Source organism: Magnolia sinica, chromosome 5 (assembly GCF_029962835.1).
Source record: "Magnolia sinica isolate HGM2019 chromosome 5, MsV1, whole genome shotgun sequence".
NCBI lineage: Eukaryota > Viridiplantae > Streptophyta > Magnoliopsida > Magnoliales > Magnoliaceae > Magnolia > Magnolia sinica.
The window spans coordinates 18,524,527-18,548,888 of record NC_080577.1 but is presented as its reverse complement, the minus strand read 5'-3'; the positions used below and the strand labels follow the sequence as shown (position 1 = coordinate 18,548,888).

General features: G+C 41.3%; 1 protein-coding gene across 4 annotated transcripts; it reads left to right on the top strand.

Annotated features, from left to right (window-relative positions):
- The first annotated feature begins 2,065 nt into the window (after window positions 1-2,065).
- Window positions 2,066-24,079, top strand: LOC131245634 (conserved oligomeric Golgi complex subunit 5-like). Of its 4 annotated transcripts, none has more exons than XM_058245223.1 (5): window positions 2,066-3,654; window positions 8,119-8,592; window positions 22,326-23,168; window positions 23,351-23,460; window positions 23,704-24,079. In XM_058245223.1, the coding sequence occupies exons 1-4, from the start codon at window positions 2,530-2,532 to the stop codon at window positions 23,411-23,413; spliced, it is 2,505 nt and encodes an 834-aa protein (XP_058101206.1). In that variant the 5' UTR covers window positions 2,066-2,529; the 3' UTR covers window positions 23,414-23,460; window positions 23,704-24,079. The 4 variants fall into 4 exon arrangements, with proteins under 4 accessions (XP_058101206.1, XP_058101205.1, XP_058101204.1 ...); XM_058245222.1 differs by having other exon boundaries at window positions 23,700-24,079; XM_058245221.1 differs by lacking the exon at window positions 23,704-24,079 and having other exon boundaries at window positions 23,351-23,625.
- The last annotated feature ends 283 nt before the right edge of the window (window positions 24,080-24,362 follow it).

Genomic DNA, 24,362 nt, shown 5'->3' with positions numbered 1-24,362 from the left:
CAACAGGGTGGATAATCAAATGACGGCACTGCCCTCGCATGCCACCCCGTTTCCGCAGGACGCAGCTTGGGTTCGAGCTCGGGACAGACTGGGCCTTTTCTTTCTTTTTTTTTAAACACACGCACACACACCACCATGCACTCACGCCGTGGTGAGATTTCACCACCTATGGGTACTCGAACCCTCAACCAAGTGTTGAAACTCCCGGGAGTCTACCACCGGAGTAAGAGCAAGGACCATTAAGCATATCCAAGGCTACCATTAAAAACTTCTATGGACCACAGAAAAACATATGCTTACCTTTAAAAACTTCTTATGGGCCACATAAAATTTGGATAAGCTAATATTCGTGTTTTCCCTTCATCTAAGTCTATGCGAACTTAGGAAAAGGTTGGACAGCAAATAAACATCCCGGTAGGCACCAGTAAGGTTTCAATAGTGAGCCTCATTAGCACTGCTGCTTCCTATGGTGTGGTCTACTTCAGCCTTAGATATGCTGATTTTTTACCTTATAACCTAAAATAACATGGAAAAATGGATAGATGGTTTGAATAAACCACATATATCATGGTGACCCTCAAAGCTCCAGCTTGTCCCAAGCTCAGGACAGACAGGGGTGGGACCCAATCCATGTCCATCCCATTCATACAATCTCCATCCTCTTTTTCCTCTACCGCTAGGAATGCAAGTCCAACTGGTGCAATGCATAATTTTAAAGCATAGACCCAAAAATGATAAATACACTCTGTTCATCCGATTTTCCTTGTGATTTTAAGGCCTGGCCAAAAAATAAAGTTGATAAATTGTGGCCCAAAACGAACAGGAAAGAGTGAGGATTAAGTGCCCATTGTTGAAATATTCATGGGCCACATGATATTTATGACAAATTCATTCTGTCCATCTAGTAAAATGGCCTAAAAATATGGCAGTCCACAAGATTAAGTGGGCCACATGACAAGTAAACAGTGAGATTGAACGTCCACTGCTGAACATCTCAGGGCCATCATAGGCCATTTTGAGCTTCGGATCTGCCTCATTTTATGCCCATGCCTAAAATGAATTAGAAAAACAAATGTATGAGGTGGATTTCTCACAAAGATGTTCCTATGTACAGTTAAGTTGGCATAGTGATCAACAACAATCAATGTGCCAGCAAGAGGTTTAGTACACATTTAAGTCTGAAGGGGTGATGGTTGCCCCACCGTAGGTAGGGCCCACCATGATGTTTGAGAAAGATGGGGATCATGATGTTTGTGACAGATATGTTTTGCACCTCATTTCAGGGCATGGGCAAAAAATGAGGACGTTCTAAAGCTTGAGTGGACCGAACGAACATGAAACAATGGGACAAAATGTCCATTGTTAAAACATTTGTGGGGCCACATTATGTTTTTGGAAAATCTGCCTCGTCCATCTTTTTTCCCCTGCTTATTTCATGGCAAGGGCCAAAAATTAGGCCAATAAAAAGCACTATTGGGCTACAACCTTGGAAACCACTGTTGAAACATTTCAATCCATCTTAGGGCCCACTTTGAGCTCTTGATCTACCTCATTTTTCTGACCCATGCCCTAGAATGAGCTGGAAAAAAAAAATAAAAAAAAATGAATCGGTGGATACCCGTGAGTGGACATTTAAGATGCGCGTTGCTTGACCATAGGTAGAGTCCCCAATTTATTGGGTCCATCTATTTTGTCACTTCATTTTAGACCATAGGACTAAAATGAGGCAAAGCTCGAGTAGGCCAAGGGAACATGAACAGTGGAGATTAATGCCCATAGTTGATATATTTATGGGCCAAATAATTACTCTTTGTGAGAAATTCACCCTTTCCATCCATTTTGACCGCTCATGAACGTTGTACTCATTTTAGGGACAGACAACAGGAAACAATGGGGATTAAACGCCCACCGTTGAAAAATCTTGGAGCCATTGTGAGGTCATTTTGATATTTGGATCTTTCTCATTTTTGGGCAAAACATATAAAAGGTGTGGATTTCTCACAAACAACATGGCGGCCTTATGTACGGTGAGGGGTCCATGAATCCAATCGTAACAGGAGATTGCAAATGCGGTGGGAGTTTTTTTTTTTCCTTCGCAATACCAAAATACATGGTGCAAGCTATGAGAAATAATTAAAAGTGAGAGGTTCTAGTACCTATCAGGATGGTGACAATACTCACGAGAGGCTAGCGGTAAGCGGTTTCACGTATAACGATGAAAACTATAGGCGAGTTTTGGGAAATAATTTAAAGCGGGAGGTTTTTGGTACATAGCTGAAAATGCAAGCGGCCATATAGAAGAATACCTTCATTCTCTTCTCTTCTAGGAATCCAAACCGGTACAACCGCCGGTCCGGTCTGGTCCGGTTTGAAAACTCCGGAGTCTGTTAGAACACAAGCTCATTTCAGTCTCCTCCCAAAATCCGACCTCTTCCACCTTCGTCCATCTCCGAAAACCCTAGAAAAGACAAACATTAGAACAAAACCCAAGAAGAAGAAGATCAAAACTTAGTTTTCCTCTCTCCATCCATGGCAGCAGCTACTTCGTCTCCATCTCTCCATCGTCTCCCATCTTCCCCTCTCCAACGGCTCTCCACCTTCAAAGACCGCTCATCTACTCTCCCTTCTATCACCACCACCACCACCACCACATCTACTCCGTCATCTGCTTCTTCCTCCCCTCTCGACGCATTCTCGTCCGATCCCGTCTTCTCCGTTTTCCTCTCCCCCGACTTCGATTCCACTCGCTTCTCCTCCCAAGCTCTCAGCTCCGGCTCCGCTGCCGCCCGTGCCGAGAAGCTCGAGGACGGCATTCGCCTACTCGAGAAGCAGCTCCGTTCTGAAGTCCTCTCCCGCCATGATGACCTCCTCGCCCAGCTCTCCTCCCTCAAAGACGCCGAGTCCGCCCTCTCCGTCGTCCGATCCGGCATCTCCACCCTCCAATCCTCCGTCCGCCGCATCCGCCACGAGATCGCCGATCCCCACCGCCAGATCCGTACCAAGACTGTCCAACTCTCCAACCTCCACGCCACTGCCGAGTTCCTTCAGTTCACTGTCCGCGTCGTCCGGCTTTCAAAGAAGCTCAAGGATCTGATGGCCTCTGCCGGGGCTGAGTCTGAGAGATTGGACATTGCCAAGGCGGCGCAGCTGCATCGTGAGATCGAGAGCATGTGTAAGGAGAATGGGCTCTCAGGGATCTCGGTCATTGACGAGGAGATGGTGTGGCTGGCGGAGACTGGGACCCGGCTCCGTGCGGAGGGGATGAAGGTTTTGGATAGGGGTATGGAGGGGTTGAATCAGGCCGAGGTTGGCAGCGGTCTGCAAGTTTTCTACAATTTGGGGGAATTGCGATCGACTGTGGACGGATTGGTTAACAGGTACAAGAACCAGGCGGTGAAGAGCTTGAGTTCTGCTTTGGATATGAAAGCTATATCAGCGGCATCATCAGGGAATTTTGGCCCGGGGGGGATACACAGGAGTGGGACACCTCAGATTGGTGGGGGGTCTAAAGCAAAGGAGGGGCTTTGGCAGAGGATGGGAAGTTGTATAGATCAGCTGCATTCGATCATGGTGGCTGTCTGGCACTTGCAGAGGGTACTGTTGAAGAAACGGGACCCATTCACGCATGCCCTGTTCCTTGACGAGGTCTTGCAGGTTGGTTGCTCGGTTTTCTAATCCTATCCTTCACTTTATGAGAAATCACATTGGCCCTTTTTTTTTTTTTTTTTTTTTTGGGTTTTTGTTACAATTATCCATCATGTTGAATTTTGCCATACTATTGGGGTTGGAATTCTGGGTGTTTTGCGTTTAGATCAAAATGGGATTCAATTTATTTGATTTTATTTCAGGATGTGTTTGGTTAATCATGAAATATCATGAAATTGGTGCAACCAAAGTACCAAACGCAACCTTAGAGAAGTCATTGTAATGCAACTAGATCAAGGAAGAAACTAAGTGCAATAAGATTCAACGTATCAGACTGAAAGTTGGAAGCGCATAGAAAAGTCATTGTAATGCAACTAGATCAAGGAAGAAACTAAGTGCAATAAGATTCAACGTATCAGACTGAAAGTTCGAAGCGCATAGAAAAGTCATTGTAATGCAACTAGATCAAGGAAGAAACTAATTGCAATAAGATTCAATGTATCAGACTGAAAGTTCGAAGCGCAGAGAGAGAGAGAGATGCAATGACTGTGAGCAAGTTCAACAGTCCTCTAGTCTTCTACTAGAGATCACTACTTCTCCTGGGTTCGAGTTTTGTTTGGCACATTAATGCCCCTCCAAAAGTAATAGCATTTGGTTGGTTGGTGTGCCCTAATATTTGTCTTTTGCGTATCCATGATGAGCTATCTGTGGATCATCTCCTTTTGCATTGTTCCTCTCTTAGGAATATTTGGGCTGATACGTTTGGTCGCTTTCGGTTGAAGTGGGCTTCACCGAATTCAGTGGACCGTGTCATACCCTCTTGGTTTTGGAGCATGCATTGGGAAAGGTAGATCGAGCCTTTGGAAAATGGCGCTTCTTGCTATTTGGTGGGTAGTTTGGGAAGAAAGAAATGCGAGATGCTTCTCTAATATGTGCAAGTGTCACGTCCCAACATTCGGGTACTCGAGTAGGGTATTCGGGACCCGAATCTCAAGTTCGTGAGTTTTAATAGATTAATATTTATTATAATCCACATAATTTCATCAAATTTAATAGATATTCAGAGTCATCTAAAAGGAAAATACTGTCGAAATAATATAATATTTAATAAATTCAATTCTCTTGATATTTTTTTTTTCTTCTTTTTTTTTTTTTACTAAATCGAAATTTGGAATTCAAACTAAACCTAATTTGCTAAAAAAAAAAAAAAAACCTAATAGTAAAGCCGCGCCTGCTCGTAGTATTTCAGCTTTGCACCTGTGTATTTTTTTGTAATAGAGTGAGCATAACAACCCGGTAAGATCATTTTTTACCCAAAATTTAAAATGCTCAGATTATATCAAATTTTTATAAACAATAGAGAAAAATAGAATACAGATAATAAAATAACATGAATTTAAACACCAGAATCGTAAATATGTTATACATGTGTTACGTTTTATAAATTCTCATAAACAATATCTGTAATCTCTTACAACATTGTACCCAAGTGGATGAACACGTTGCATTAACGCCCACGCACCGGTACCTCGTGGTGAGGGACCCATTAATACACTAGTTGGTCAGACTATTGCTCTAGTTTTACCTCTGACGTATGTCCGCGCGCACAATTGTACTCATATGTCGTATACAAAGGAGACTCCAAAGGATCCAGTGGGTTCTAGGGTTTTTCACCTAAGGGACACAATCGTCCTATTTGCTGGCTTTAGGGTCTTCCACCCAAGGGACACGATCATCCTACTTATTTACATTACATCCAACATATCAATATCGATGCTTAATGAATTCTATAAATACATGTAAGATAATCATTGTTTCACAATTGAAAATATCAACATAAGATATCATGAATTTATTCTCATGCTTTTGCTACTCTTAAAATAATATTCTTAATTTATTATAAAAATCAATAATTACTTAATTGAATTCTCAAAATATAAACAATTTTTTTATTTCTAATTAATAATTTTATATATAACTTCATTGAAACTTTAATAATTGAATTCCTTAAATACAATATTTTTAATTTATTATCATTAAATTTAGGAATTTTCAAATTTTGATAATGTATATAAAAATTATTTTAAATTCTAACTTTAATTAAATCAAAATTTTAACTTAAATCATATTTTTCATATTAACCAAATAAAAAAAGTATTATATATATATATATATATTCATTAAATTCTAAAATTTAAATTTTATTTAATTTATAATATAAACTTAACAAATAATTTTATTTTATTTTTTATTCTGATCAAAATTTAACAAATTTATATAAACCAAGTACTTTTACAATTAAGGAATTAATTCATATTTAAATTTAACTTTTGGTGAAATTGATTTAAATCAATCAAATTATAATACCACAAATTTATTTAATAAATTCCAAATCTTATGAATTCGGATAGTGTAATAACAAAATTTATTTACATTATTAATTTTTAAAAGTTCAGAATTAAAATTAGATTTATAATTTAAAATTTAAATCAAATTATGCTTTCAATAATTTATTAATTGAGTTATGTTATATTCTAAGCTAAATAAGATTCATTTTTTTTATAATTTGAATATTAAATCAGGATTATACTATGAACCAAAATGATTTAATTCAACAATTATTTTAAGATATATTTCAAAATTTTAAAAATTAAGCTAAATAAATAAATAAATCTTAATTGAAAAGAATAATCAATCACATCAATAATTATATAAGTAATCCGAAAATAATTTAAACAGTCTTATTATTAAATTTTGGATTAAATAAAATAATAAGCTGAAAATTTCAAACTTTAAGTTGAGATCACCTACCTAACAAAAACTTTAAGAAGCCCTTTTTTTTAAATTTCTTTTTTGATTTTTTTTTTTTTTGTCACGTTATGGTACTCGAACCTACACCTACGACCCTATTTATAATAGATGGGTCCCGTCATACACATATTTACAGTGACTAAAACATACCTTAAATGTATACATGCTTAGATCACCTAAAGCACTTACTTATTGATTATAACAATGGATCCACGTGTGTGTATGATGTGACGATTGTGATGCTTAGCAAAGTATGTATATGTTGCTCATGTGTGGGTAGTGTATACATAGGTGTATACATGAAATCATTGATGTACAATGGTCGATTGATTAGATGGATGGATCAAATAGATGGATGGATTTGGGTAGCTGATGGATTTTGAAGTTTTATGGACAGTGATGGTTTTGCGTATGAATTTAATGGCTGTATGCTATTGGACTTAGTTATTAAATGGATGGTCAGCTAATCTTGTAACTTAGATATTTTATAATAGTTAGGTTGTTAGGTATAATGGACGGTCTAGATTATGGATCACCAATCCTGATCATGCGCCTTGTACCTTCTAAAATCCACACACCCGTGTGACTAACACATGTAGGTGTTTCATTTGTTTTATTAAAAAAAACATTTATAACATACACTTTAATTAAAAAGGAAACGTTGAATGCATGCTCTTAACCATGTATGCTCTTAATATCTATTCATGCTACATGCATGTAAACAATTATGTTGCATTAGTGAGTTATATCATTAATAGGTGGACAGTTGTGATGTATTTGGTTGGTCAATTGTGTAGGGTATAGAAGGACGGGTAAATGGGTGATTACATACCTTGATCACGTGTGTAGTGGATGGTATGGTGGGGGAAATGCATGAGTGTACGGTGGATGGTCGCGTGCATAAAAAAATTGGGTTATTATATTTGTGCGAGCATTTCCCTTGGGGCGAGGAACTCGGTTATCGAATGGGCCTCTTGTGATCCTAAGCTAAAGGAGTGTAATTTGGGTTTTCTTGGATAGTGTGGGCCGTCTTCTCAACACCCATCTTGTATTTGTTTTGTTTTTTCTCCGTTGACTAATAAAATTTCAGTTATCTTTGAAAAAAAAGAATGATGAAGGATGGTTTGTTCGCTATAATCTGCTCCAGTGAATGGGAACAGATGAAGGTGTCATTTTTTACTATGAAATGTGAGGGCATGCATGTGAACAGATGAAGGCCGTCTTCTCAACACCCCTCTTGTATTTGTTTTGTTTTTTACCGTTGACTAATAAAATTTCAGTTATCTTTGAAAAAAAAGAATGATGAAGGATGGTTTGTTCGCTATAATCTGCTCCAGTGAATGGGAACAGATGAAGGTGTCATTTTTTACTATGAAATGTGAGGGCATGCATGTGACCAGAAGAATGGAACACTCTTGTACCTGAAAATGTCTTGTGCTGGTGGTAGTTTTGGACTGGTACTTTGTTTGATTGTGCATATGGTGTACCTTCACTTCATTTGCTACAAGTGTAACTTTCAGGCCCTGTTTGGTTGCCACTTAAAAATGATTTCATCTCATTTTAGTTAATAGTTAAGTGGCAACAAAACAGGGCCTAAGTCTTCTATTCCATAATATTGTCAATCTTTGATTTGGCTAAACTCAGTCAATGATTCTTGTGCAGGAGGGTGATCCTATGCTAACAGATCGAGTTTGGGAAGCACTTGTGAAAGCCTTTGCGAACCAAATGAAGTCTGCTTTCACTGCATCAAGTTTTGTCAAAGAAACATTTACTTCAGGCTTCCCTAAACTCTTCACCATGATAGAGACTCTTCTTGAAAGGATTTCACGGGACACTGATGTCAAAGGGGTCCTCCCAGCTATCACATCAGAAGGAAAAGATCAAATGGTTGCTGCGATTGACATATTCCAGACGGAATTTAAGAAAGACTGCTTGCGCCGCCTTTCAGATCTTGTTGATAGTGTGTTTCCAGTATCTGGTCGGGGAAGTAGTCCCTCAAAAGAGCAGATCTCAAAAATTATTTTACGCATTCAGGAAGAGATTGAAGCTGTTGAACTAAATGTGCACTTGACTCTCATTGCCTTACGTGAAATTGGCAAAGTCCTGATCCTGCTGGGCCAAAGAGCTGAATTCCAGGTATTATTACTTCATACAGTGAAGATATCGAATCTGCATCTCACTTTTTTTTGCTGTATTTCTTCAAACTCTTTTGTTCAACCTTTTTTTTATGAGTTTGACTTGGTGCTAGCACTTTTTTCTTTCCTTGTCTTTTGCCCTTTTTCCCTCCCCTTCCTGTTTGTGTTTCTTTTCTTCCAGTCTTTCTTTGGTGGTAAGATTGAAGCCTGAACTTCAATGTCGAGGCATTTAGGTCATAATTCCTAGGGAAAGAGATTCAACTGCACACTTCTTGTTGTCGCCAATATGTGAAATTCGATAAAGCAATCGCTGCTGCTGAATGTAGTGCATTGCTCAGTCTGTACTCTTGATCTGTTTTGTGTGTCCTGAGCATGGCAATCACATTTATCTGCTTAACTCAGCTACATTATCATTTCTCCCAAACTTGATCCTCTGTGATTATCATTTTAGCTTGTTTGTTATCTCCTGAAAATTATAAATCTATGATATCATCATCATAGCTTTTTCCAAATTGCCTCTAAAAAACAAAGCTTTTTCCATACTATTTGGGGCCAGCTTTACTAATCCAGATTTGCTAGTCATTCCTATTGAAGGGTCTATCCTCAGTAAGTTAATAATCCTTCATATCCCTTCTCACCATCTCAATGCAAGTCCTTTTAGGCCTTTCCAACTGATCTTCTTATCAAGCTCTTCAACCCTAATCAGTCCTCTACTTACCAAAACCGTCTCCAATATTTGTTGCACATTACTAAACCATCTCAATATACCCCCCATCATTTTATCTATTATCAGAACTACTCTTAGGCTGCTTTGGCTGACCTCATTCTTAATTATGTCCTTCTTAGCCTTCCCACACATCTATCTCAACATGCTCATCTATGCAATATCAACATGTGCTCATTTTGCCTTTTAATTGCCCCATTTGACCCGGTAAAATAAATGTGTTGTAAAAATCCCTAAAATGTTATATGGATGTGTTATTAAATAAATAAATTAAAAAAAAAAAAAACCTCGTCAATCTCCATCCATTTTTAACACTGAAGAGCCCAGGTAACAAAACAATTCACTTTGAGAGCTCTCTTGACCATCAATTCTGTGTATGAAGAATGACCATATGCAGTTGACTACATGATAAATTACCAGTTGAAGTGTCCGACAAATGACACTTTTTATGACATCACCAAGGCACTTCATCCAAATGGTGTTTTGGCGTGTCCAAGGGTCCCCAAGTTTGTCATGGTGTACCTGTAACATTGCTCTAGAGTTTCCTGAATCAAATAGAATAGATTTTTAACTGATGTTTCTTTTGCAATATCACTTCTCATGTGTACTAGACTGTCAGCACCATCCAAAGTCATAATCGTGTTACAAGACCCTAGGATAGTACTGTCAAGTGTCAACTGATCAGGTTAGGGTCCTGGTAGGTTGAAAAGGAGGGCATTGATTGAGCAATCCCAAGCTTTTGATTAATGGACATCTGTTCATAGAAAAGCAAATCATTGTGCAAAAGTGTAGCTATTGGTTCATGATCTACAGTAGCCCATGATTTGGATGGCTTAGCTTGAATTGACTTCTTTGAGCATGGCAGCTAACACTCAAGTGATCAGAAATTGCACACGCAGCATGCATTTACTGAAAATAAATTGTACAAGTTATGAGGACCTATCATGGATAGGTCAGAACCTCAAAGTCAGATGATTGAGGAATCTTATCATCCGCTTAATGGACTTTTTTTTTTTCGAAAGATGAGATTATATTAATAAGGCAAAGCCAAAAACAGAAACAAAGCAAACAACAAGAAAGGAAAATTAAAAAGAAAATAAGGAAAAACAATTCCACAAAAGAGTTTCATGAACTCTGGACCCAACCCAATAGACACTCAAAGAGCCCAGTCCTTAATCCAATGGTACACTTTACAAAGAAGCCAACTCTGGGAAGAGGGCTTATCTTCAAACTCTGACTGTTCCTTTCAAGCCATAAAGCCCAACACGCAGCAAGAAAAGCAATTTTCCATCTCTAATGCCAAGCTTCCCTCCTTCTCCAACTTCCCAAGAACGAAGATGATCTTGAATGTGAAATGGCACCACCCAAGCAACATCGGCCTGCTGAAGAATACCATTCCAGATATGTGTAGAGAATGGGTAGTGAATGAAGAGGCAGTCAACGGACTTTGCATCCGCCATGCAAAACATTGGGGAGGTAGAGGCCTCTCTTCTAGAGATTATCAATGGTTATAATGCGATTTCTTGTAGCCAGCCAGATGAAAACAACCACTTTCAAGGGTTCTCCATAAGTCCAATTCAAGGCAGTGCAGCTGGGAAGGCTAGGAGCTTCTGGGTAAGCAAGGGTGATGTAGAAGGACTTGACAGAGAACATGCCATACTTGATAGGACTCCATATAATTGAATCTTCAGCCTTAGGGTCCACCACAAAGCTTTGCAACCGAGAAAGGAGAGAAATGAATTCCGCTAATTCATTATCCCTAAGGTTTCTGTGAAAAAAAGGGGACCAAGCTCCTCCCTAGCCAAGCATGAAAAAATACTCAGACCCAAAGGCTTAAGGGGAGGAAGAAATCCATGCCAAGGCTAGGAAGGAAGATGCAAGGGGGGTGGAGCCACACCAAGGGTCAAGACAAAAACTAATATTTTTTCCATTCCCCACAGAAAACGAAGGATTTTGGAATACCAAATCACCCACCCTATGGATCTCTTTCCAAAAATTGGACATCCTGTACCAGGATGAGCTTTTGGATGCCCTAATAATAGATTTCCACAAGGCAACTTCTCCCGTGTCAAAACGCCAAGCCTACTTACCTAGGAGAGTTGAATTAACCAAATCTAGCTGTTTTATACCTGATCCTCCTTCCCACAAGCTTACAAACCTCTTCCCATCTTAGAAAAGGAAATTTTCTTAAGAGAGATCCCCTTTGCCCCAGAAAATTCCTCCAAAGCCTGTTGATCTTAAGCAGAACTGATTTAGGATAGTGGAACAAAGACATAGAATACATAGGGAGGTTGGAAAGAGTCTTTAATGAGAGAAATTCTCCCCCACAGAGATAGAAGATTACTTCTCCATGGAGAGAGCTTTTGCTCCATCCTTTCAAGGACAATGTTTGAAAGCTGTAGGGTTGGTAATGCAGGGGCATTTTCACACCCGGCTCGAGTGGTGGGGTGGCCTATGGGATGTAGGGGCACACTCAGGGTGGGCGGCCCGTGTGAGGCGGGTGGCTCGTGTGATGCGAAACCCATGTAATATGGGGGCCACGAGGGGGGTTCAGCCAAAGTCCTAACCCATGGGATGTGGGGCCTGACTAGGAGATAAGGGATTGATTCGCCATGCTCTATCAGTTTGAGCTTTAGAGCAAGTGGCTAATCGTCCTACATCTAAGTAGTATCAGAGCGGAGGGTCTCGTGTTCGAAACTCCTCACCAGAGGTGATTAATGCAGGGGCATTTTCATGTCAGGCTCGTGTGGGGTGGCCTGTGGGATGCAGGGGCACACTTGAGGTGGGCGGCCCGTGTGAGGCAGAACCCATGTGATGTGGGGCACATGAGGGGGGCCGATGTCCTAACCCATGGGATGTGGGGCCTGGGCTATGAGATAAGGAGATTGATTCACCATGCTCTATCAGTTCGAGCTTTTAGAGCAAGTGGCTAGTTGTCCTGTATCAGCTGACTTCCCAATGCACAATGGAAGGCCTAAGTAAGCAGAAGGGAGGGAGCCCACCCGACACCGAAAAGCATGGGCAAGAGAGGCCACTTCGTTCTGGGATAGATGGATGCCAAAGAATTCATTCTTCGCTCGATTAAGCTTAAGACCCGACACTAGTTTGAACTAGCACGCAGTCATGCTAAACAATCCACCATGGAGTCAGAAGGGTCACATAAAAGAAGAGTATCATTTACGAATTGGAGGTGGCTAATTCTTTGTTGGAAATTGTCCACCAAAAAACCATAAAAGAGCCTCACTTCTTGACCCCTAGAAAGCATTCTGCTAAGGGCCTTAAACAGGATGATGAATAGGAAGGGAGACATGGGATCTCCTTGTCTAAGGCCCTTAGAGGACTTCAAAAAACCAAAGGGGGAGCCGTTTAGGATAATAGACAACCTGGCTGATGAAATACAATTATGGATCCACCCACACCACTTGTCCCCAAAGCTCAAGTGGTTGACCATGTAATCTAGAAATTTCTAGTTGACATGATCATAAGCTTTTTCAAGGTCTAATTTGTAAAGAATTCCTTTTTTACTATCCCTATGATAGGAATCCATGGACTCATGGTCAAGCAGAGCACAATCTAGAATTTGTCTCTCAAAAACAAAGGTACTCTGGAAGGTGGAGATTACATTGGTGAGGACCAACCTAATTCTGGAGCTAAGCAGTTTCGAGATTATCTTGTAGGGGCTGCCAATCAGGCTAATTGGCCGAAAGACTTTGAGGCTTTCAGCTCCCTCCCGCTTAGGGACCAATGCAATGAAAGAGCATCCCATTTCCGACGAAATTCAACCAAAGTGAAAGAACTCTTGGACAAAGTCAAAGACATCTTGTTTCCCCATATCCCAAAAGGATTGGAAAAATGCTAGAGGAAATTTTTCGAGGCCAAAGGCTTTTTCCCTTCCGAGATCGAAGACTGCAACCTTAATCTCTTTAGGGAGGAAATCCTTCTTAAAAGAGTCTCTATCCTCGGGAGAGAATTGGTAGAAGGATATATCATCTAACAAAGGCCTATCAAGGTTATCATCCGAAAGCAGGAGGGAGTAAAACGAAACAACAACCTTTGAGATAGTTTTTTTGAGTTAGTCTTTAACCTCGACCATAATAGAAGAAATAGAGTTACACCTTGCACAAGCACTGGCTATAACGTGGAAGAATCTTGTGTTTCTCTCCTTTTAGCCGAATTGCTCTAGAGCGCTGGCACCACTTTATTTCTTCCTCGGAAATCTTACCTGAATACTATGATAATAATTTAGTTCTTGAAGAAGCTTCATCCTCTGAAAGGGTCCCTCCTTCTTTAATGTCTAGGGCCCAAATCTGGCTCAACAAGGATCCCCATCTCCTTTTCTCTTTGACCAAAGATCTCATGGTGCCACACCTTCAATTTCTCCTCGAGCATCTGCATTTTCTGGAAAAAAATATCCCGGTTTTTCTTTGACTGAAAAAGAGGACCACCACTCGTCTACCATGGTCTGAAACCCTTCCAGTTCAAGCCAAGCCAACTCGAACTTGAACAGCTTAGGGCCCTAATTGATTTCATCTACCTCCAAAATAATTAGGCAGTGATCTGGCATAGGCTTGGGGCAACCCTCTTTAGCAGGAAAATGGGGAATTTCTTAATTTAATTGGGGAGAAACCAAGAAATGGTCTACAAAGACATAGTTGGGGGAACACGCTTATTAGAGCAGGAAAACTTTATATGTCCCAGAGGGAGGTCTACCAAGTTATGTTTTTGGATCCATTCAGAGAAACCTCGCACGCTGGCTATAACCCTATCTCACTTCAGTTTTTCATGAACAAAGCGGGTAACATTAAAGTCACTAGCAATACACCAAGGTAGTTGCCATCTATCCCAAATAGAGAACAACTCTGCCCAAAAGGAAGCATTGCGGGGGGGATGGGTAGGACCATAAACACTAAAAAATACCCATTGAAAGCCCGAAGAAATTTCAATGAAGACTAAGTTAACAAACTCACCTGACCAACTTTCCTCCTTTTTCTAGGATGCAGAGTCCTACATCACTAGAATGCCCCCAACCAACCGCACAGTGTCATGGCTTCCTATTCGACCCCCTTACAACCCCAAATAGATATGACTAACTTTCAATCCAAGGAACACAACTTGGATTCATAACAATAAGATGAGCTTTCGATTTGTTACAAGTTTCCTTTGTAATGGTTCGCTTGAGAGGGCAACCATGAATTTGGGAGGTCCCTTCGGGGAGCTTAACGTGGAAATGTCGATCCCCCATTCCGCCGTAAGGCATAATAGGGCAATGTAGTCCTCTGTCCTCCTCCCTTTCCTTGAACACAACTCCAAGAAGTCTACCAACATGACGATGATGTAGTCCTCATCCCTTTCCCTGAACAAACTCCGAGAAGTTTGCCAACATGGCGAATAACATCCTTAATCCAATGCTTTTCTTTAATGAGGGCCACTAGGTTATCTGTCTGGAGTTGAATTAGGCTTTTGGGGGGGGGGGGGGTGGGACTTGGGGGGAGAGAGCATCCACTAAGTTAAAAGATGCCTTGATGGGGGAGACCACCAGGGCTTTTAGCACAATATTTTGAAGGAACGTCCCCAAGTCCAAGGTTGGAGGGTCATCCCTATCCAGAGAGGAAATCAAAAGGGAACAAACCAAGGGACTCACATGCTGACGGACGGACGCAGATCAAAGCTTTGGCGACCTTCATCGGAGATGGAGAGACCGACTCAAGAGAATTAATGTTGGAGAGTGAGTTAGAGAGAGTCTCCTCTTTCTGAGGGCCCCTGCCCAAGAGCATTAATGTTGTTAACGTTAGCACTCTGTAAATTGTCATTCCCATTAAGACAGGGGAGGTCAGGTGGCTGCATCTCTAAGACCTCAACAAATTATGGGGGACATGTGGCCACCTTCTTCGGAGAGGGGATACCCACCTCGAGAGAGGCTCCTTGATCTTTGACACACGTTCCTTGGGCCCTGAACGCCTTACAATCGCAGTAGGCAACAAGAGGAAAAGCGAACGCATAGATGCCTCATTAATGTTAGTCGGTTGAGGCAGTTGTGGGGTCATCTCGGGCAGGGGAGTCGAGAACACACTTGGGAGCGAGAAGCCATCTTCGAGCCGGTTGAGAGCACGAGATTGTTCCTAAGGAGATGATATAGGCAATGTGTTGCGCAATAATCTCATCTCGGGAACAGAGGGCGGCCCTGATGGCGGGGTTGTGTGTAGGTCCAACATCAGAGAAAAGATATTCATATCCAATACTTACTCCACGCCTACTCTCGAGGACTGAGCATGTGAGGGCTAAGGACAAATTCTTAAGTTTGATAGGACCGAGGGTGGAAAGTGAGAGAAGGGCAAGTGGAGCGTATCCCTCGGGCCACGTGGAGCCTCCTCAGCCTCACTCGAGGTCATACGAGGCGCATGGTCTGTGTGTGTCACTAGTGGACCTTGGCACGATTCACATGCAGATAAGCTCCAAATGAAGGTCGGGCTAGCCACTGGACTGGATGGCAAGATGTCAGCAGCGACCAACCATCGGCGTCGAAGATGGAGCAGGAGCTTAAGAAATGCCATGGATGCAAACTGCAGCAGCACCTCTCCAGGAGAGGAAGGCTGAGGAACCCTCCTTCAGGACAGGGATAACAAATGACGATCTTCCAACTGTCACTTGTATCTCCGATCGGGACCGAGTTCTCAACTCAAATGAGAAGCCTCGCCACACGGAGCTGCTCCCATTTCTTGGAGACCTCATCTATAACCAAGGTTTCATTAAAACATGAACCCATGGAACGAAAGAACTCAAAAGACCAAAGTTCAAGAGGGATTTGGGGGAAATGAAACCAGATATTAAAGGACCTAAATAGAGACCAATCCGACCATTTGACAATGGATGCAACCGACCCCACCTGGTGAATGTGCCCAAAGAAAATGATCTTATCTAAGTCCTCTGACTCTTTAGGAATACTCAGACCGAACAATGATTTAGGTAACAAAGGATGAAATCTCGAGGGTCTAAATTGCAACAAAATACAAACTAGACTACTAGATCTTGCAAAGAGAACCCTAAGTTAATTCTCACCACCAAACTCCAATGGAGCCCCTCCACTGCCTTAGAGACTACCAAATGGGATATAACTATCTTAGGGGAGACGGTCCCTTAGAGGGGCACAAAGGTGTTGGAGGAAGGGGCGTTGATTGACCCAGACCTGGGGCAAAGCCCTCCTGTCTACCCTTTAGAAGACGAGAGGGGTTAGGACCTAAAAGGGTATCTTTAAAGGAGCGGGAGTTCTCCCGCTACCAGCTCATCCCGTAGGAGGCCCTGGGTGGGGCATGGAGGACCTTGCATCACTAGAACCATATATGGCTGGACAGCCTTTACCAGATCTCTCCTTGATAACCTCTGACGGCACAAAACATGTTGTTTGCACTCTTATGGCCTTACCTAGGAACTTCTTACCGTTCAAGGCTTTAATGGTGATCGCGAGATATGATGCTTTTTCCATCCTTACAAATGCAAATCCCCTTATGGTAGAGGATCCTTTGACTCTCGGGATGGAAACATCCAATATATTCCTAGAACAACCGAAGACCCTAGAGAAATTGGTCTCGTTCTAGTTAGCAAGGAAGAGAGGACCCCTTTCATCTCCTCAATGAGTTTTCTTCCTCCTCTTTTCCACAACTACCCAATCTTGCTCCCCCTCATGCTGAATCTGGTTGTGGGGGATGTTGTTGTTCTTGCATTGTTCGCCCCCCATAGGGGTAACAAAAGCATACTCCATTTTTCATAAGCCCTTGTTGTGAACATCCCTGAAAGCTACCACTTCCCCCATGGCCGGAGGACTTACTAAGGTAACCTTGTCCTGGCTAAAGGAGTCCTCCTCTTCAACCCCATATTCCACAATCACCCATCTCCTCATTGCTCCGCTGCTACCACCCCTACGCCATGGGGAGGGGGGTCCTATCCTTGGTGAAGAACCTTGTCGTTCTCTCTTATTGCCTCTTCCATCTCCAACCATTGATCCCTACGAGATCTCACTTCTCAGTCCCAATATTCTCAATCACAGTACATTTCCAAGGATCAGTATTTTCAATAGCGTGCGTAGCATAGCAAAATCGCTACGTAGCGTAGCAAATAGCGTATATCCCCTATAGCGCACGCTACAGGGGTCGTAGCATGTAGCATAGGTAACGTGCGCTACCTGTTCTTCTTCTTCTTCTTCTTCTTCTTTTGTTCACTGTATTAAATAGTGGTGAACTCACACCACAAGCAACAACTAAAGTTATTAAAATAAAATTAATTTTTAAAAAAAAAAAAAAAAAAAAAACCTATTCGAAAGGGCTTCCAGACCCAAACCGACGCAGCTGGCGCTGCTCCTCTCCCCACCATTCGATCTTCAGATCGAAAATCTGCTTCCAGACCCAAATCGACGCTGCCGACGTTGCTCCTCTCCCCACCCTTCAATCTTGAGATCAAAAATCTACTTCCAAACGCAAACCGACGCTGCTGACGTTGCTCTTCTCCCCACTCTTCAATCTTGAGTTCGAAAAGCTGCTTCCAGACGCAAACCGATCAGCTGTGGGGCTTCAACATTTGCAGTTTTCACTGATTCAATCTCATCTTGAGACAAAAATAGGTACGCTCGTTCCTTTTTTTTTGAATTTTTTTCGATGTATAATGAAAATAACTTGGTATTTTCATTTTTTTCCTCATTTTTTCCCTTTTAAAATGGCGGTTACTGTCGGTTTTTTGTTCTTTATACTTTTTTTTTAAAATTTTTTTGTGGTATGGCCCACGTGGGCCCCACTGAGGTGCCTGAAGGGCTGGATGTGCATTATTTTCTATGGTGTGGCCCACGTGGAGCCCACTGAGGTGCGTGAAGGGGTGGATTTGCATTGTTTTCTATGGTGGGCCCACTGTGGTGTGCGTATGTATGTAAGTGGTGTGCATATGTTGATTTTTGTGATTCACTGATTTGTTTGTGACATGATTTTTTTTCTGAAGAATGTGACATTTATATATTTTGCTTTTTTCTTACTATTTAATATTTATCATATATATATATATATATATATATATATATATATATATATATATATATATATATATATATATATATAATAGAAGTATTGTGTAGCTTACGCTACACGCTATGGAGGGTTTAACACTACACAACACGCTACTGCTATTTAAAACACTACCCAGGATTTCTCATTAAGAACCTTTAATGAAGAAGTTAAAAAGGACAAGAAAGACAAACATCCACTAAGATAGTGGATGTGCACTGATTAATGGACATTTACTCGTCAAATTTAGGATATTGAGTAGCTTACACTAGAACCGTTTATTAAATGCCCATCAATTGTCCAATTAGAAAATCTTATTAGTATAACTTTTGGTTTATAAAATTATATAAATAGAGGCCCACAATTTATACAATTCAAATTGAGTTTTTGTCACATGTACAATTTCTTATTGCCTGCTTATTTGCCATCACATTCTCTTAATGCTTAAAAAACTTAATTGTTATTATAAGCTCTTGGACACAAGGGAGAGGCCAACTACACACCAACCATGTGTCAAAGTGGCTCACGAATGAGATCTAAGCGTCCATCAGATGGGTCTCACCATGTTCATGTTGTTGGCTGAAAATGAGGCCTGTTCATTGATCAATTGAGTTACAGTTTAAAAGATAAGAGTTTTGTGTGTGTGGGCACTTCACACATGTTGTTTAGTTCCCAACGTGGAGATGATTCCGGTCCCGAAGCAGAGGGAATCCACACTATAACAAAGAGGGAGGGAGAGAGGGAGGGATGGTGTCTCCCCTTTTAAGTGTGTTTATGTATATGTTCACACACAAACACACACACAAACGGAGTCAGGGATGGATACAGTAGGGTCAACACTACTGTAACCTCTGATGCATGCATGACATCCATCTGTAGGCAAGGAGGGAGTGATCCTATGGTGTCAACACTACTGTAACTTACAGTAGTGTTGACCTCTATGGGGCCACCATGATGTGTGCATGATATCCATCTGTCAGTCAGACGTGCCCTTCGATGTTAGGCCATTGGACTAAAAATCAGCCTGATCAGATACTCAGGCGGCGACTTCACAGGGGAACAGTTGGTAGGGGATGCCCAACCCAACAAAATCTTCCACACTGTTTGTGGAGCCTATCATATTGTGTATATGCCATCCAATCCATTCACCAGACACTCCCCACTAGGATGAAGGAACACCAAAAGTTGGCCATTCCAAAACTCAGGTGGGCTACACCAGGTGAATTTATAGTCTTTAGGCATGATTTTACATCTTCACCACAAGTTTGGCCCACCTGAGTGTCTGGTTGGCCTGATTTTTGGGCTCCAGGATCAACCTGGGACAGCACACCTAATGGTGTATTCTAACCCAACCCAATTTTTAAATGGGTCAAAGAATTTGACTCAGTCCCATTTAAATTAGCTCAGGTATGTTCTCTACCTGTGGGTCCAGTGTCTGCTGACAGCCCTACACAATGTCTGGTATTACATCAAGTTGTGTCTTGAGTTTTTTTTTTTTTTTTTTCCCCTTCCATAATTGTGTCTACACCAGCAATTATTTCGGCAAATGTCCTTTGCTAAACTCATTAATATTAATGGAAACATTGAGGAGGGGAGAGTGGCTGGGCAGATTCCTCCATTGGGCTTTCAGAAGCTCAATTTTGATGAAGAATTCTAGTGTAATCCATGATAAGCCGGTGTCAATGGTATCTAGGGGGGCATGGAATACATATGGTGAGCTAAAACAATGGTTGAAGAGCTTAATGTAGACCCTGGCCAGTAAATGGACTTTTGTGAGCCTCTAAAATGTCTTTCAGACCATGACTGATGCCCCAGTTGATCCTATACATGTGATCCACTATCAGGAAAAGAACTGCAATGGCTAAATGATGGTGTGCAATACTGGCTAGCCATAGACCCCCGGTCACTGGATCGAATCTTCCACAAAAACAAAGAAATTTGGCGTATTTTGACCAATTCAAGGTTGAAAATGGGTTTGCTCCCTCAGCAAAACTGGGATAAAGCTGAAACAAAAGATCCTGATTCAAGATAAATTCATGAGGAAGTGGTATCTCTTTAGGTTCTTCTCCAGCATTGGAGAGGTGAAATCAACGTGCGCAATTCTTGTTTTAAAGAGGCAGAGGTTCATGCTATTTCTCTATGCGAGGAGCCTGCCTCAAGTTCCCTCGACCCCTTTGTGTTAGAGGATTCATCTAATGTAATGAGATGGGCAGAAACTGTGGTGATGGTTTTCGGTGAAGGCCTCTGCATTGTATTTTTGAATATCGAGAGGTGTATCAGAATTTTCAGTTTTCCTTCCTTGATCCACATAGAGATGCCAACTCGGAGGCAGGCTACTTTATATATATATATATATATATATATATATATATATATATATATATATATATATATATATATATATATATATATATATATATATATATATGAGAGAGAGAGAGAGAGAGATGAATGCTCACCTGCGCGAACTTTTCAGAACTCATCACACGTGATGTGGGCCCAAAATTTGAACCGTCCATGTGATGCAGCACCCCATGAAACCCTCGGGGCCCGACTTTTACCCTTATCCAAAACCTTGGTGGGCCATGGAAAAAGAGACAAATCAAGGGAGGAAACTATTTCCTTTTTCCATGGCCCACCAAAGTTTTGGATTAGAGTGAAAGTCAAGTCTCGAGGGTTTCATGAGGTGTTGCATCACATGGATGGTTCATATTTTGGGCCCACATCATGTGTGATGAGTTTTGAAAAAGTTCTCACTAGTTCTCTTGAGAACCAGTGTGCAGGTAAGCATCTCTCTCTCTCTCTCTCTCTCTCTCTCTACACACACACAGAGAGAGAGAGGAATGGTCACCTGCACACCTTCTTACGTGTGCACCTTTGCACACGTGTCATGGGCACAGAATCTGAACAGTCCATATGATGTAGCACCCCTTGAAACCTCATGAGCCCAATTTTCAGCCCGATACAAAACTCTGGTGGGCCATGGCAAAAGGAAACAATGTCCTCCCTTGATTTGCATTTCTCTTTGATATGGCCCACTAGAGTTTTGGATCAGGCTGAAAACTAGGTTTGTGAGGTTTCAAGGGGTGCCACATCATGTGGACCGTTCAGATTCCGTGCCCATGACACATGTGCAAAGGTGCGCAGGTGAGCATTCCTCTCTCTCTCTCTCTCTCTCTCTCTCTCTCTCTCTCTCTCTCTCTCTATATATATATATATATATATATATATATATATATATATAGTGGTTAGAGGTGGGCTACCTTACTAGAGCATTGATCAGAGGCTGTCTCTTGTGGGATAAGAGCATTACCTTTTTGCAAATTTTCCCCCATTGTTTTTCTAATGTTGCCAATGAAGAAAAGGGACAGCGGACAAGCAATTCCATGCTCCTAGAAAATGGATTTCTATAATACCTTGGAAGGTGTATTATCCTAAAATTTTAGTGGACTGTTCATCTTTTGCATTGTTCTCTCTCCACAATTTATCTTTGATGCATCTTCGCTCCTAGGGGTTGTACTAATACCATTTGCATTTTGCGACAAATATATTGACTAAACACAGTATATGTGTCTTACTTTGGAAGACCAGGTTTTACCTTTTCATTTCCTTTTTTTTTTTTTTTGCAGAATTTGGTGATATATCCTCAAATGATATTTCTCATTTTGATTGAGACATGATTATACTAAGATTCTAGAAAATCATCATATCGTATGTATACCGTGGATTTCTAATTTGTTTGAAAATGATATATGTAATCCCTCATAATCTTAAGATTTCTGAATTTTCATGTCGGAGGACCATAGACTCGCACAGTTTCTTTGGTCTGCATATCTGAGGAACCTAACTTGACAAATGGTGGCTTAAAAAAACTGCAAAACACTAATTAATGTAATTGTCGGCCAGAAAGGCCCCAGATTTTGGTTCATCACAGTGGCTTATTTAAATAGTTGTGGTTCCAAATGACAGATAACTGCCGGTCCTGAGTCTCGTCAAGTAACAGGTCCTGCAACTCCGGCACAAGTGAAAAACTTTGCTCTATGTCTACATCTGCAAGAAGTTCACACACGCATCTCATCTATGGTGTCTGGGTTACCAGATTTTGCTGCAGAGGTCCTATCTCCGTCTTTAGGTTTCATATACGGTGTTGCATGTGACTCTGTGACCTCTGTATTCCAAGCCATGGTCGATCGTCTTGAGGGTTGCATCTTGCAAATCCATGACCAGAACTTTGGTGTTCTGGGTATGGATGCAGCTATGGACAACAATGCATCAGCTTACATGGATGAATTGCAGAAGTGTGTAGTTCACTTCCGCACTGAGTTCCTATCAAGACTGTTGCCTTCATCTCCAACACATTCTGTCAATACAAGTTCGGAATCCATATGCATGAGGCTTGTCAGGAAAATGGCTTCTCGTGTTCTGATTTTCTTTATCAGGCATGCTGCTCTCGTGAGACCTCTTTCAGAGTCTGGCAAGCTTCGGATGGCAAGAGACATGGCCGAGTTGGAGTTAGCAGTAGGTCAGAATTTGTTCCCAGTAGAGCAGCTAGGTGCACCATATCGTGCCCTCCGTGCATTTCGACCTGTTCTCTTCTTGGAAATATCTCAGTTGGGGGAATCTCCGCTTCTCCAAGATTTGCCACCAAGTGTCATACTTCATCACCTTTACTCACGAGGACCAGATGAGTTGCAGTCACCGTTGCAGAGGAATAGGCTTACATCTTTGCAGTACTCACTGTGGTTGGATTCACAAGGAGAGGATCAGATTTGGAAAGGCATCAAAGTGACTCTTGATGATTACGCCGCAAAGGTCAGAGCAAGAGGAGACAAGGAATTCAGCCCCGTATATCCTCTTATGCTTCGGATAGGGTCATCATTGGCAGAAAATGCTCCAGCACTGCAGAAGGCTTGAATGACCAATAATAGTAAAGATCTTTTGTCAATTAGTAATCCTCCAATCAAGTCGGTGTTTGATGGTTCATGTTATTTCAGGAGAGGGCACCTTCGATAGTGTTGTTCTTGCCTTTGATTTTGTCCTCTATTGATGCTATGTAGGCATCATGCAGTCCATGGCCCGATCAGATATGCATCCCACTGAAACCGTGAGTTTTACTTTTCTGTTTTTCCTTTCCAAAACATCATGTTTTTGTTCTCATGTTCCATTCTTCCTTGGCATTCAACTGATGCAATAACGTGACCTATATGAATTTTTTTTATATGTTCAAGACCTTCATATGGGTTCAATAGAAATGTTTGATTTTATGGAATTCCTGAGCAAGGAATCATTTTTTCCTTGATACTGACATTTGATTGGATTCAACTTTTGAGAGACTTGATTCAGGCAGCATGGATTTTTTCCAGTCATTTTTCTGGTCCGTCTGGCCCGAGCATTGCATGATTGGATGGAGAATAGCTCTTTGCTAACTCTACTGGTAGAAGTTTCAGAGATTTATCATTAGCTAGGTGTTTCCACGGACTTTTGTTGATATAATCAAAGTTGCATGGGTTCAGTGCAACGGTGCAGCAAAATTGCTTTCATACCAGGCTGTGACGGTTCCAGTACAGGTCTGCCAGGTCAGCTTATGCTTGATTCTCTTTTGGTTGTCTTTCCAAATTCTTGCCCAGTAATAGTAGATAAGATGATGGATATATGACCTGCTTGTGCTGGACTTCTGTCAGGGAGCAATGGGTGAGATTTTAACACAGTTTTCTTGTTAGCCTTGGATTATTGCATGTAGCCTTATAATCATTCCAATTGGATGGTCCACTCCTTCCAAATGGACAACTTGTCTGTTGGATGTAGACTATTGCTCTACTTTTTAAACCATCCATTTGTTGGTGGCCTCTCAATTGGCCAAGATTGCCCATTCAGAATGATTCCTGCCCATACCCAAACCACCATGCTGTCCACTGACAAATGGTCCAGGTCATACTTGTCTAAATGGTGCTTATGTGATGTGGATGGCCTAATTGCAGTCCAACCATTGGCCCCATGACTAAATAT